This window comes from Hippopotamus amphibius, chromosome 1 (genome assembly GCF_030028045.1).
Source record: "Hippopotamus amphibius kiboko isolate mHipAmp2 chromosome 1, mHipAmp2.hap2, whole genome shotgun sequence".
In the NCBI taxonomy this organism is placed as follows: Eukaryota; Metazoa; Chordata; class Mammalia; order Artiodactyla; family Hippopotamidae; genus Hippopotamus; species Hippopotamus amphibius.
The window spans coordinates 168,500,847-168,515,295 of NC_080186.1; the positions used below are offsets into that span (position 1 = coordinate 168,500,847).

Consider the following 14,449-nt stretch of genomic DNA (forward strand, 5'->3'; position numbering starts at 1 on the left):
AGCCCAAGTGCTTTAAAGCAGTTCCATGCTGTATAGTTTGCACACCCATCCCGGTGGAGGGGAAGGAGGGTCAGTGTTCCAAGGCAACCCATTCTGAACTTTGCTGAGAAAAGCAAAGGGCCTTCTGTGAAGGACAAAACTTGCAGAATGGGATGTGGGAGAGCAAAAGATACTGTAGATCTTCAAAGAGCATCTCCACAACCCACAGCCTTCTTCCCAATAGTGTTAACTCTGATTTTTACAGCGTAGCATGTGTGTAGTTTTTGGCTATTACTGATGTATAATTTGGGGTGGGAGGGATGGGGTGGGAAAGAAGGGAGATGGGTTAGGAACATTTTTGTTAAAATTTGGGGCCTGATTGGGGAAATGGTGAAACAAAGGAAAAAACAACTAATGATGATTTGGTTCTGTGTCCAGAATATTTTATCCTTTCAAAATATCTCATTGGTAACCTAAATGAGGACTGTGAGAGACTGTTTAAAAGCTATGAATGCCTGAAACTTAGAAGCCAAGGTGTTCCCTGCCTGAGCTTAATGCTGTTCCCAACAAAAGACTAAGCCAATTAAGAAGTTACCAAAGCTGCCTTTTGGGGGATGGAAACTGGTTGAGGAGGAAATCTTATTGGAGTGTATACACAGGTAGATGATTCTGTCTTAGAGGTGCTGATTCTTGAAATTGACAAGAAGACCCTTTCTTTTCCAGTTTTGAAGTTATAAATATCAGCTTCTCCATCCAAGCCACTGGCTGAAGTATTTGGGGAAGGGCAGAAGGTGGTACAGGAGGTGAGAGAATAGGGAAAGATAAGGGCCGGTGCTCTTAGGGTGGAAACTCTTGGAGCCTCTGTTTTTTGAACTTTGAAACCATTGGTGGCAGGGTTCAGTCACTGACAGCACAAGTTCACTGTATCACTTCAAGAGTTTGAATTATTTCAAAAGCCCTGGTCTTAGGAGAAGATTAAATTTTCATACTGGGGCAGTGGTTCACTTTAAAACAATTTTTTTTAATCCTAAGAATTAACTAAAACCCAAAACGCTGTCTTGAATCATGAGATCCATCAGTTCTTGACATCGTCTAGACCTGCATCTAGAACTCTGTTGTAAAATCTTTTTACATGTGTTAGGTTTGTGTGAAAACTTTTGTTTAAATGTAAACTTCATACCAACACTGTCAGGTTTTGTCTTAATAAAACTATAGATTTATAAAAAAAAATTTTATTTATTTATTTGTCTGTGCCAAGTCTTAGTTGTGGCACGTGGGATCTAGTTCTCTGACCAAGCATCAAACCCGGACCCCCTGTATTGGGAGCACAGAGTCCTAGCCACTGAACCACCAGGGAAGTCCCAAATTGCTTCTTAAATATTTGGTAAGTTCTATTGTTCGTATGTGAGAGTTTTAAATTACTAATTAAAATTCTTCAATAAATATTGGTCTTCTCAGAATTTTGTTTAGTTTACTCGGTTTTTGTAATTTGTGTTCTTTAAGGGATCTGTACATTTTATCTAAACTGTCCTATTTCTTGATATAAAGTTCTTTGTAATATTTTCATTGTATTTTTAATGTAGTGGGATCTGTAGTTACATTTCCTCTTACATTCCTGATTCTGGCAGTTTGTTTCTCTATTATTTTGTGATCAGCCTGGCTAGAAGTTTATTAATTGTATTGATCCTTTTCAAAGAGTCATCTTTTAGTTTCATTGGCTTTTTTGGTATTCTTTGTCCATTTTCTGTATTATCAGTTCCTGCTCCCATCTTATCATTCCCTTCCTTCTATTTATTCTGAGCTTAACTTTCTCTTCTTTTTCTGGATTCCTGAAGGGGAAGATTACATCATTGATTTTTCACATTTCTGACTTTTTAATATAAACATTAAAAACCATAAAATACCCTCTGAGCATTGCTTTAGCTACATTCCACAAATTCACATAGTTTGTATTATCATTTAATTCAAAATAATTTTATGATATTCCTTGTGATTTCTTCTTTGACTCTTGGTTAGTTTAGGAATGTTATATTTTCTAAATTTGAGGGGATTTTTCAGATACCTTTTGTTATCGTTTTCTAATTTAATTCCACTGTGATCAAAGAACATTCTCTGTATGTTTTTAATCTCTTGATATTTATTGAGACTTGTTTTATGTTTAAAAATATGGTTTATTTTGATTAATATTTTATTTGCTAATGAAAATAATTCTAATTCTGTTCTTGTTAGGTGGAGTATTTACATCAGTGGGTGAAGCTGTTTGATAGCATTCTCAATTGTTCTATATTTTATAGCTATCCTGTCTACTTTTCTATCAGTTACTAAGAGAACATTTCAAAATATACAACTATAATTGTGGATTATCTATTTCCCCTTTTAGTCCTGTCAGTTTGTTCTTCAGGGTTTGTTTTCTGTTATTGTTTGTTTTTTTTTTAAATGTTATTTAGTACATGCACAGTTAGGACTGATATAACTTTTTGAGGAATTGCTCCCTTTATACAGGCATACCTCATTTTATTGTGTTTTGCTTTATCACTCTTTGAAGATATTGTTTGTTTATTTTTTTTTACAGATTTAAGGTTTGTGGCAACCTTGCATTGTCAGATGATGATTAGCATTTTTTAGCAATAAAGTATTTTAAAATTAAGGTATGTACATTGTTTTATTGTAGACTATGATGTTGCACACTTAATAGACTACAGTATAGTGTTAACATAACTTTTATTTGAAATGTGAAACCAAAAAGTTCATGTGACTCGCTTTATTATAATATTCACTTTATTACAGTGGTCTGGAACCCAACCCCCAATATTTCTGAGGTATGCTTATATTTATGAAATCTCCTTTGTCCATGGTGATATTACTTGTTCTGAATTCTACATTGTTTGATATTAATATAGATACTCTGGCTTTCTTATGATTAGTTTTTGCATGATATATCTTTTTTCATCTTTTTACTTTTAATGTATTATTGTTGTTATGTTTAAAGTGCTTTTCTTATGGACAGATGGGCAGAAAAATGTTATCATGGCAGATCTGAGACTACTGATCTTAGAAAGGCCTGCTTGAAGAATTGACCTTTGACTGGCATCTGGAACTTAAATTTTGGAAAGGTTCCTCCCCCCATTCTCTAACTGATAATCGTGGCTCACTGTGTGTAAACACTATAAACAGTTTATACTGAATGCCTGCCATCCTTATGGGACTCTTTTGCTATGCGCTAGTCAGAGTGTGTAAACAACCAGTCTGTAATAAAAACCTGTGACATTGAGTCTCTAAGGAGCTTCTTTGGTACACAACATTTTCATACGTTTTGTCACAGTTTATTTCCAAAGGATTAGTGCTTCCTGTGTGACTCCATTGGGAGAGAACTCTTGGAAATTTGCACCTGGTTTCCTCCAAACTTTGCTCCATGTTCCTTTTTTCTTTGCTGATTCTGCTTTGTATTCTTTCACTATAAAAGTCATATCCACAAATACAATTGTATGTCAAGATATGGATCTTCCTAGTGAGTCACTGAACCTGTAGATGGTCTTGGGATCTTCAACACAGCAGCATGGAGTTGGGTTTTTCTTTTTTATCCAGTTTTATTATCTTTGCCTTTTAATTGAGGTGTTTAGACCATTTACATTAAGTATCTAAATAGTTTGGTTTAAATCAACCATCTTGCTGTTCTATCTTTTCAGTATCTCAATGATTCTTTCTCCTTTTGGATTTGCAGAGTATTTTGCCTCATTCTGGATTTACAGAGTATTTTTATTATTTGATTTTATCCACACCATTGGTTTATTAGCTCTAACTATTTTTAAAAACACCATGCCTCCATTTGCTCCTTCTCTTCCTTTTTGCTCTTGTAGTAATACATTTTTCTTGGACATATGTTATGAACCACACAATACCTTGCTATTATTTTCCTTTAAACAGTCAATTGTTTGCTTTTTTCAGAAATTAAATAATGGGGAAGCATCTTTTATATGTATAAAATAATAATATAAATATTTTATATTTTACAATTACCATTTTAAGCACTCTATTCCTTTGTGTATATGTAAATTTCTGTCTGGTATAATTTTCTTTCTGCCCAAAGAACTTTCTTTAGTTTTTCTTGTTATGGAGGTCTGGTGATAAGTACTTAACTTCTGTCTATCTTAAAACTGTTCATTTCAGTTTTATTTTTTAAAGATATTTTCATGAAGTACAAAATACTCTATTGGCTTATTTTCTTTCGACAATTTAAATATGTCATTTTCCTCTGGCTGCATACTTGCATATTTTCAGTAAGATATCTGATGTCATTTTGTTAGTGCAAGTTCGTGTGCCCAGCGCAGTGAGGCCAAACAAACCAAAGCGCCACAGTTTGGAGCAGAGAAAGATTTATTGCAAGGCCATGCAAGGAAATGGGTGGCTCACACCCTAAAAAGTCCTGAGCTCCCTGAAGGCAAAGCATTTTTAAAGGCCAGGTGAGGCTTCCCTGGTGGCTCAGTGGTTAAGAATCCGCCCATCAATGCAGGGGACATGGGTTTGAGCTCCTGGAAGATCCCGCATGCCACGGAACAACTAAGCCCGTGTGCCACAACTGAGCCTGCACTGTAGAGCCCACAAGCTACAACTACTGAGCCCACATGCTGCAACTGCTGAAGCCCCCGTGCCTAGAGCCCATGCTTCACAGCAAGAGAAGCCACTGCAATAAGAAGCCCTCCCACCACAACGAAGAGTAGACCCTACTCTCCACAACTACAGAAAGCCCGTGCACAGCAACCCAACACAGCCAATAAATAAAAATAAGTAAGTAAATAAATAATAAAATAAAATAAAAAATACATACAGTAATTAAAAAAATAAAATAAAAGCCAGGTGAGGGAGGGGGGGTCACAAGGTAAGTGATGAACTGGTAATTCTCTGATTGGCTGATGGTGAGGGAACAGGGTAGTGTTACAGGGGTTAACTTTATCAGTCTGTAGGCTCCAGGAGGCCTGGGGCTATGTGCTCACAGTCATCAAGTAGTTGACATCTTCCATTTGCTGGGGGGGGGGGAGGGTCACATCTTTACAACAACTCAGGAAATGTGCATCAAATTCTATTACCTGGGTACTTCAGAGAGGAGCTAAAGCAGAGGATATGGGAGAAGGCCTGTTCTGGGAAAGCCCCATAGGGTCCTGCTCGGTTAAAATTTTGTCTTTGTTCCTCTAGACATAGTGACTTCATCTTCATGTCTGTTTTTTTTTTAATAATTTGGTTATGATGTGCCTTAGTGTTTTGTTTTGTTTGGGTTTTTCTGTGTGTGTGTGCATGTGTTTATCATAGTTGGGTTCCTTGATGCTCTTAAATCTGTGCATTTATAGTTTTTATCATTTTGAAAAATCTTGACTATCAGCTTTTTAAACACTTTTCTTTCAGTTCTCCTACTCTTTCTTTTCTCTTTCTGGGAATTTGCATATATATTAGCCTGCTTTATATTGTCCTACAGATCACTGAGGTTTTGTTCCTCTATTTTCAGTGTTTTTTGTTTGTTTTTAAATCTCTGTTTTCATATTTGGATTGTTCTGTCACTGTTTTCTCATTCACTAATCTTTTCTTCTGCTAATCTCATGTAGTGATAATTTTATTTCAGATATCATATTTTTGATCTTTAGAAGTTCCACGTAGTTCTTTTTAAGTAATGTTTACTTCTCATTATGTTCAAGTTTTTCTTTATTTCTTTGTACTTATTCATAATATTTATAATAACTATCTTAAAGTCCTTGTTTAGTAATTTATAATCTATCAGTGTTGGGTCTGTTTCTACTGATCGATTTTTCCCTGATTATGGTCTATGTTTTCCTGTTGTAAGAAAGAATTTAAGAGTGAGCCATAGTAAAATGAAAGAAGGTTTATTTAGGGAGATACACACTCTGTAGACAGAGTGTGGGCCATCTCAGAAGGTGAGAGAGGCCCCAGGGTATGGGGGTTGCCAGTTTTTAAAGGGGCGGGTAATTTCATAGGCCGATGAGTGGGAGGACTTTTCTAGCTATTTTGGTGAAGGGGTGGGGATTTCCAGGAATTGGGCCACTGCCCACTTTTTGACCTTTATGGTCGGCCTTGGAACTGTTATGGCACCTGTAGGTTTGTGTTTAACTTGCTGATGTGTTACAATGAGCGTATTCTGAGGCTCAGGGTCTAGTGGAAGTCATGGAAGTTGTGATGAGGAAGGTTTGAAATCTGTAGTTTGAGGCTTGCTGTGTGAACCCTGCCTGTTAATAATTGCATGGAAATGATTGAATAAGTATAAAATGTACTGTTCCTGCTTCTGCTTGCCTTTGTCTGAACTCCCGCATCCTGTAACCCCTAGCAACTCCTGTGGCCTGTAACCCTTAGCAACCCCCGCGTTCTGTAACCACCTGTAATTTATAGAAACTGTGTAACCAATCAGTTAGTACCAACTGTAGCTATATGTCTTAATCTATAAAAGGAGAAAACTGGCCCAAAACGGGGCCCAGAATTTTTGGAGTGTTAGCTCGTCTGGGTCCGCCAGCTCAATAAACCTAAGTTCTCCAACTCTTTGAGTGTGGTGCTTGGTTTTATGTGGGATCAATTTCTGTAACATTTTACTTGGACCTATTTGGTTCTAATCAGTTTATGTTGTGTCCTCAGGCTATGTCATTCTTTTAAAGGTTGTGCCCTGCCCACTTTCTGTCTCAGCATGTCTAGTAGTTTTTTATTGGGTGCCAGAATTGTGGATTTTACCTTGATTTTTGTGATATTCAAAACTTTTAACTTTTGTTGTGGTGAATTTAGAGTTGTCTATATTCTGTGGATTAACTCCTCTTGCAAGACCTGTTTTTGGTGGGATCGCTAATGAGTGCCCTTTATATTCAGCACAGTTTACCCATTTTGATGGTGGGAAGTCAAATGATTCCCTGTCTTGTGTAAATGATGAGAATTGTTTGGATTTGTTTCTTGATAATGTTTCTTTCCTCTACAGTATTTCTTTGTCTAGCTTTTGGATTTTTGCCTGATGCAAGTACAGAATAGTATTTAGCCAAAGAATAAAGGAGAGAAGAATAACATTTCAAGATTTTGTGTGTGTGTGTGTGTGTGGTTCCCTCTTCTTTGGTACTCTGTTCTGCAGTTTCTTATTGCCTTGGCATCCCCAAACCCTGATCTATACCCCTTCAATTAATGTAGATCACTGAGCTCTGTTTGGGTTACTGCTCCCTACAGTGACATTAAGAAATTTGTCTCCAGGCAGAAAGATGGGGCTGTCTTTGGGTTCTCCTTACTCTTTCACTTTTCTTAGGGATCAGTCCTGCTCTGCTCTGCTTTTTGTCCCATTTGACTTATTTTGTCCAGTTTTCTAGTTGTTCGTGGTGGGAAGGGAAAGTCTTATAGCACTTAATATTTGTGGGCAGAAGCAGAAGACAAACTATTATTTATTTTGATTTTCTAAGTCTAGTATGATGAGTTATTTTGAATTTCTTTTAAAAAAATCATTTTGTAGACAGAAGTCCCAAATAGAACTTATTCATTCTTTAGCCCTATTTCAAGCATGCCAAAACTGAGGGAATTTTGCCTCAGAACTTTTGTTGTTCTAGTGTCCAGTATGGCTGATGGACAGACTGATACTGGTCTGATTCTCCTTTCTTTGTAGAATACCTATTTTTTTTTTCCTCTCTTGCAAGGTCTTATCTTTATCCTTGGGTTGAGATTTTACAGTGGTATTTTGAACATTGGGAGATTTTTGTTTATTTCATTTTCTCAGACTGACATTTACTGAGTGCATTCAGTATAAGACAGTGCATTTTTCTTTAGCTCTGGAAAATCATATGGTATTTCTGATAATTTCTTTTCTTCTATTTTCCCTCTTCTCCCTTTCTGGAATTCACATTACTTGGATGGAGGATCTCCTGCATTGATTCTCTTTTTCTCATATTTTTCATTCCTTTGCCTATTTTTTATACTTCCTAGAACTGACAGTTTTACTTAGAATTTTGTTTTTTGGCAGTCATTTTGAACTTCTAAAATCTTTTTATTTTTATGATCATTGTTCTTTTTACATGGTGTCTTGCATTTGTGTTTTGGATGTACTCTCTATCGACTTAAATACCTCTAAGTGTTATTTAATAGTTTTAAGAAAATTTTTATATATTCCCATTATTATGTGTTTTATCCAAGAAGCTTTTTTCTCCATGTTTGTATTATTATAGATTCTGATGTTGGAGGCTTTCATTATATGCCTGGTGAATTTTTTTATTATCTGTTCATATCAGAGAAGATTGGTATCAGAGAGTTCAAGTTGAGGGAGAAAACTTAAAACCTCTGAAAATACTGAAAATGTGAGCAGAATGTTTATACTGGTAGATTTTGGCTTAGCTGTTGGGCAGGGCACTGATCATACTCTAGGAAGCATCAAATGCCAGCATATCTGGTCTTTTCCGTGGCTTATTCAGTTCCTTATAGAAGAACACTCTGATTTTTTTAAACAGATTTATTGAGGAACTATTTGCATACCATAAAATTAATTCATTTTAGGGGTACAATTAAATGGTTTTGGAAAATTTAGGTTGAGTATGGAGCTTACCTCTAGTGTCTTCCTTCTCTTAAGGAATATAGATAGCCTCCAAGTCAGTTTACATTCATTGCTATCCAGTGCCTTCAAATAATTGTTTTATTGGTTCTGTTCATATTTTATAGTTGCTTTTGGTGGGAAAGTTAGTTCACTGTAAGGTACTTTATTATGGCCAAAACCAGCAGTCCCAATCTATTGAGTTTTTAATTCAGTTATTATATATTTCAATTTGGATAGTGTTTGGCACCTTCTTGCAGTTTTATCATATTTCAAGTCCCTATTCCATTTCTTCAGATGTATTAATATATTTTTTCATATTCCATGTCATATAATTTTAACATCTGAATTTTTATGGGACTGATTCTGCTTTTTTTTTTTTTTTCCCCTTACTAGGAGCTATTTGCTTTCCTTGGAATTTTGTCTGAAAATTCTTTGAGATCTGCTTGAAAGTGAGTTCCTCTAGAAACAATTTACATTTGCATTAGTAAGCTACCTTGCAGCACTACCAATGACTTATTGTAAGGATATTCTAGAAGTCTGTGACAGAATCTTATCAATTTTTTTCAATTCCAGGAGTTGTTTTAGAGCATCACTGTACAATAAAACCTTCTGTGATGGTGGAAATAATCTGTATCTGTACTATCCAACATGGTAGTCACTAGCCGTATCTGGCTACTGAACATTTGAAATGTAATTTAATTAGTATGGCTGAGGGATTGAATTTTAAATTTTATTTAATTTTAATAAATTTACATTTTAATTGCCATGTGGTCTGCAGTTACTGTATTGGAGCATAGTTTTAGAAAGTCATTGCCCCAGCACCCTCATTCCCACTATTTCCAGATGATTTCAGTTTTGTGTAAAGTAGATTACATTGAGGTCTGATAGTATGCTGCGGTCTGTTCTTTACTTGATTTATTTCCTTTTAATTTCATGTGATCTTTTTTACTCTCTCCTTTGCTTTTTGCTTGTTTGGTGTGTGGAAGGGTTTACCTCCAGGCTCACATCACTGAGCAGGTTTTTCCCTACAGAGGAGGATGTGACTGGGGCTGCTAAGGCCCCGCTGCTTCTTCAATGAACATACAAACTGGATCTGAAGATCCTTCCAAGGGACCCTGCCAAGTAAGCAATATCCATGGGTTCCCTTTGTTAACATTTGCTTTAGAGCTGCTTTTCTTGCCTTTAGAATTTGTTAATTTTTCCTGCAGAAATATAGAAAGAAATATAGAGGAAGCTACTTTTTGTCTTTTAGAATATCAGTCATGTGGCTATGAGGTATTCTGGGAACTCTGGGCCTTTCGTGGGAATCTAGGAGATGAAAATCAGGAAGGCTTCATGTTCTAGGAAGCTGAGATCTGATTTTAGGAAATACAAGAGAAGTTGAACAGTTATACCTGGGTGGATTTGGTATAGTAGGCAGATAACTTTCAAAACCCTGCTTCATCAAATATAGTCTTTATTGATGTCTCATTCTTGTATTATCTTAGATTAGAACCTGCCCAGATCTCCTGATTCATACTTATTCTCCCTACCCCACCCTACCCTTTAAAAAAAATTGTATTCCCACTAATAAGGTGGCCTGTGGGAGCTCATTTCTGTCTTTTCTATGGGGCTACACCCCATACCTTAACCAAACATAGTTCCAAAAATAATTTGATCATTTTCTGAAGCATGTACTCAGAGATAAAATATGAAGGGAAACAACTTAAGTCTGGCAGTATTTGGGTAGTGGGAATGGATTGGGTGAATGATCTCTTTATTGACCTCAGTGATCACCCTTTGTGTCCTTTATCAGGAATATTATTGTTCTTGCTTCTAGGAGCCAAGTATTGTTCTACCCTGAGTTTTGGTGATTGCTTCAGGTTGGGCCAGACAGCCCACAGCATCAGTGACTTTCACCACTCAATGCTTTGGATGCAACAGGTACTGAAGCAACTAAATGCAGGGGAGCACAGCACTATCTCCAAGATCTAAGTCCTGGACTGTCTTAATAATGTCAGCTTCCAGCTTGGGGACCTGTACAGGGCAGTGGACTTCACCCAGCAACTGCTTTCTCTTGGTAAGACTTTTGGGAGCTAGGAAAGCAAGTAGTTTGCTCTGTGTTGGCCTGCTCCTTCATCCCACTTACCAACTGACCCCCCTCCCCAGCCTTGGGTGGAATATTCCACTGAGTTCTTGTGACTCAATTGTATTGGTCGGGGAAGGCTAGACTATGTATGATAATAAATAAACTCCCACATCTTTAAGACACAAAGGGATAAAATTATAGTTTTCATCCACGCAAAGTCCTTTGCATGTTAGGTGACTCCTTTAAATGTTGACTCAAGAATTTATGTTTTTTTCTAGGGAATTTCCTGGCTGTCCAGTGGTTAGCACTCTGCACTTCCACTGCAGGGGGCCCGGGTTTGATCCCTGATGGGGGAACTAAGATCCTGCAAGCCGTGTGGCGTGGCCAAAAAAACAAAGAATTTAGATTTTTTTTTTCCACTCTAGAATCACTCTGCTATTTTGGAGTCCCTTCATGCTAGCCATGTAAGGGATTTCATGACACATGTTATAGGGCAGGCCTGTAAGTGGCATCCATCACTTCTATCCACATTCTCTTGGGAGAGCTATTATGGCCCCAGTCTCATTTCAAGGAAGGTTGGAAAATGTAAAGTTTCTCTGTTTACAGGAACATGAATTAGATTGGTGAACAACTAGTTAGTCTTGATGCAGTAGTGGAAATTCACTAAGGAGCTCTTTTTTTTTTTTTAGTATAAACGCAATTCAATAAATCTTTATTGAGCTCCCACGGGGTGCATGAATTTAGGATCGATAATTTACATAAGTAGAAAAGTCTTACTTTCGCCCCTTAAAAATAAAAAAAAAGCAAATTACAACTTCTCTATACATTTCAAGTGAATCATTTAATGTGAGTGAGGCTCAGTTTGATATTACTGTAAGTAGTAACAGAAGAAAATGGAAAAGTAGAAACATTTTCCCGTCTATCAAAAAAGGGTTTGATGCCAAGATAAACTAGCCTGTTGGTTTAACAGTAGCTGATTAAAAAGGCTAGAGAATCTGGAAGTAAAAAATGTACTTGGAAGCAATGTCCTCTAAGGGCTCATTCCCCTGAGGGCAGCAAAATGCTGAAAAATTTAACTGGCTCAAAAATTATATTGAGAGATCGAAAAGAAGTTAGTCACAGCTTGGGATAAAATTTTGAGAACAGAGGACACTAAATGTAGTTAATTAATAATTCCAAAGTTTCCCTGGAGTTATAATAGCACTCTGAGCTAACCAAAGGGGCTATAAACTCATGCCCCTTTGAACAGAGTGGTTTTAGATGATAGATTCTCCAGTGCACCAACTGTATTTTCAAGTATAATTCTAGTATTTGTACCTAGCGTTACAGAAGAAAAAGCAGCAGGGAGAAAGTGTCAAGTACATAGGACATAGAAGGATTTGGCAGCCCTAGAATTCCCAGTTTGAATCTTTTTCATCAGGAAAATCACATTCCGGCTCAGTCCAAGGTGATGCTGGAGGCAAGTGCTATTGATGTGACTGATGGCTTGTGACAAGCAGGAGGCAGCAGTGAAAGTATTGAACTCTGGCTTTCTTCGTTCGTCTGTTTGAAGAAAACATGGGATAATAAACTGCTTGCTGATGGCCTTTTCTCAGGATCTTGTTGCAAACAGAGCTGTACCAAGCTAAGGAAGGCAGGAGAGAATGTTTTTGAGGATGGTGTTTGCAATCTGTCACTATTTACTGTGCGAGTTCCACTGGAGACATGTACACTTTCCCCAATCCCAGAGTCTACACCTGATCAGGAGTTTTTCATTCTGGATTCTGATTGAGGGAAAATACTGATATCCAGTGGGCTATAAGGAGGACCTTTCAGTTTCTGTAACAACATCTGAGTCCTGTGCATGTCCTGGAAAGGTACCTGCCCACTGGCCAATTCACATGCTGTAATCCCAACGCTGTAAATATCTGACTTTACATTATATCCATGTAAATCCTGTCTCAGTAGTTCTGGACTCAGCCACGGCTGCACTGATGTGCTGAATTGTGGGAAATCATATACAACTCTATGACTCTGTCTGTGCTTAACCAAACTATGCAGATGGGACAGACCAGAGAGGGTCACTAGGCCATCACCAGAAATGAGGATATGGCTGGCTTTAATACTCCTGTGTATACAGCCATTTTGATGCAGATAGTTCAACCCTCTCACTGCTCCAAAGAGAATGTTTCTTATTAAAGTTTCACTCATTCTTTCAGGAAAGTAAGTCCGCAAGAGTTGACTTGCTGAACCATAGGCCATAAAAGGAGAAATAACCCAAAGTCAGCTGCCAACAGTGAAAACAGTCCAGTAAGTTGTAATATTGGGATGCCAGAAAAAAGTGGGATAGAATCCCTGCTTTCTGTAAAGCTTTCAGGCGTTCTTCAGTGCAGTTTTCCAGATTTGTAATTTTTATAGTAACCAGTGTCCCTGTAGGAGTATGCCGTGCAAGATGGACAGAAGTCAAGTTGTCAGATCCTCTTCCTATTTCCACTTGGAGTTCATAGTGAGAAACGTTGGTAGAACAGATCACTTCACTGGCTCTAGTGGATGGAGGCAACAAGGAAAGGCCTGGCATATCAACCAAGTTTTGACAGGTACTGGTTTTAGACTGTTTTTCAGGTCTGAGTGATTCAACTTGTGTTTGTGAAGTACAAAAACAATCCAAAAGAGACATTGAATCGCTTTAGTTCACAGAAAGTGACAAAAATCCATCTACTCCAAAGAAGATTTCTGCTTTATCTTCAAGACACAGAAATATCCCAATATCTCTTTCACCTAAATTGTGGTTCATTATTTCATTTTAATGAAATCCCCAAGTTTGATCAAGGCATCTGCAAACATCCTGGCGGCAACCAAAGCCAGCAGCTCTCCTCAGGTGGCCAGTGGTGCGGGACCTGGGCGCCCGGCCCGCCCAGGGGCAAAGCGAGCACGCAAGGCCTGCTCCCAGTACGGGTCACAGAGCCAGGAGCGCGGCGCAACCCGGACTGGGGAGGTGGGCCTGGAACCCTGCCCCAACCCTGGGCAGCTCGTGGGGACTGGACTAGCCTCACTGCTCTGTTTAGCAGTGAAAACTTCTATGTGTTTTGGTATGGTCATCATCAGTAATGCATTGTATTCTTGAAGACATGGTTGCTATAGGGCCTTCTTGTTTTTTCAGGCCCTCTGTGCTAACTTAGGTGTCATGATAAAGTAATCATTTTCTTTTTCTTTTTTTTTTTTTTTTAATATTTATTTGTTGGCTGCATTGGGTCTTCATTGCTGCACACAGACTTTCTCTAGTTTCGGTGAGTGGGGGCTGCTCTTCGTTGTGGTGCATGGACTTCTCATTGCTGTGGCTTCTCTTGTTGCAGAGCATGGGCTCTAGGCGTGCAGGCTTCAGTAGTTGTGGCATGTGGGCTCAATAGTTGTGGCTCTCCGGCTCTGGAGCACAGGCTCAGTAGTTGTGGCGCATGGGCTTGGTTGCTCTGTGGCATGTGGGATCTTTCTGGCCCAAGGATCGAACCCTTGTCCCCTGCATTGGCAGGTGGATTCCTAACCACTGCACCACTAGGGAAGCCCTACAGTAATCATTTTCTGATGCATGAATTTAGCAATAAAATATGAAAGGAAAGAACTGAAGAAAGTGGCTACTGTCGTGGCTTGAGCAGGGGTTGGAAAAGAATTTCTAGACACAAGGCAGAATGTAAGGAAGATAGAGTTTATTAGAGAGAAGGGACACTGCAAAGATAGCGGGACGACTTCCTGGCAGACCAGGGATAGCTGACCCCTTCATGGGCTCACAGCCAACTTTTATAACTCCTAGACAAAGAAAATTCCTGCTAGGAGAACGGCATTAATCAATTGGTCAGTGTGCCATAAGGCAAAGGGTGTCATTA

The 14,449-nt window shown here is 38.2% G+C and overlaps 1 protein-coding gene and 1 pseudogene across 1 annotated transcript in view; one reads left to right on the plus strand and one right to left on the minus strand.

The window, feature by feature from the left end:
• LOC130843883 (prolyl 4-hydroxylase subunit alpha-2-like) overlaps positions 1 to 14,449 on the plus strand; it is a 63,850-nt gene that overhangs the window by 37,418 nt on the left and 11,983 nt on the right. Inside the window, 1 exon segment of the mRNA XM_057719789.1 lies at positions 10,344 to 10,583. Within this exon segment, the coding sequence (XP_057575772.1) occupies positions 10,344 to 10,583 (240 nt within the window).
• On the minus strand, positions 11,834 to 13,330 carry LOC130860507 (STE20-related kinase adapter protein beta-like; annotated as a pseudogene).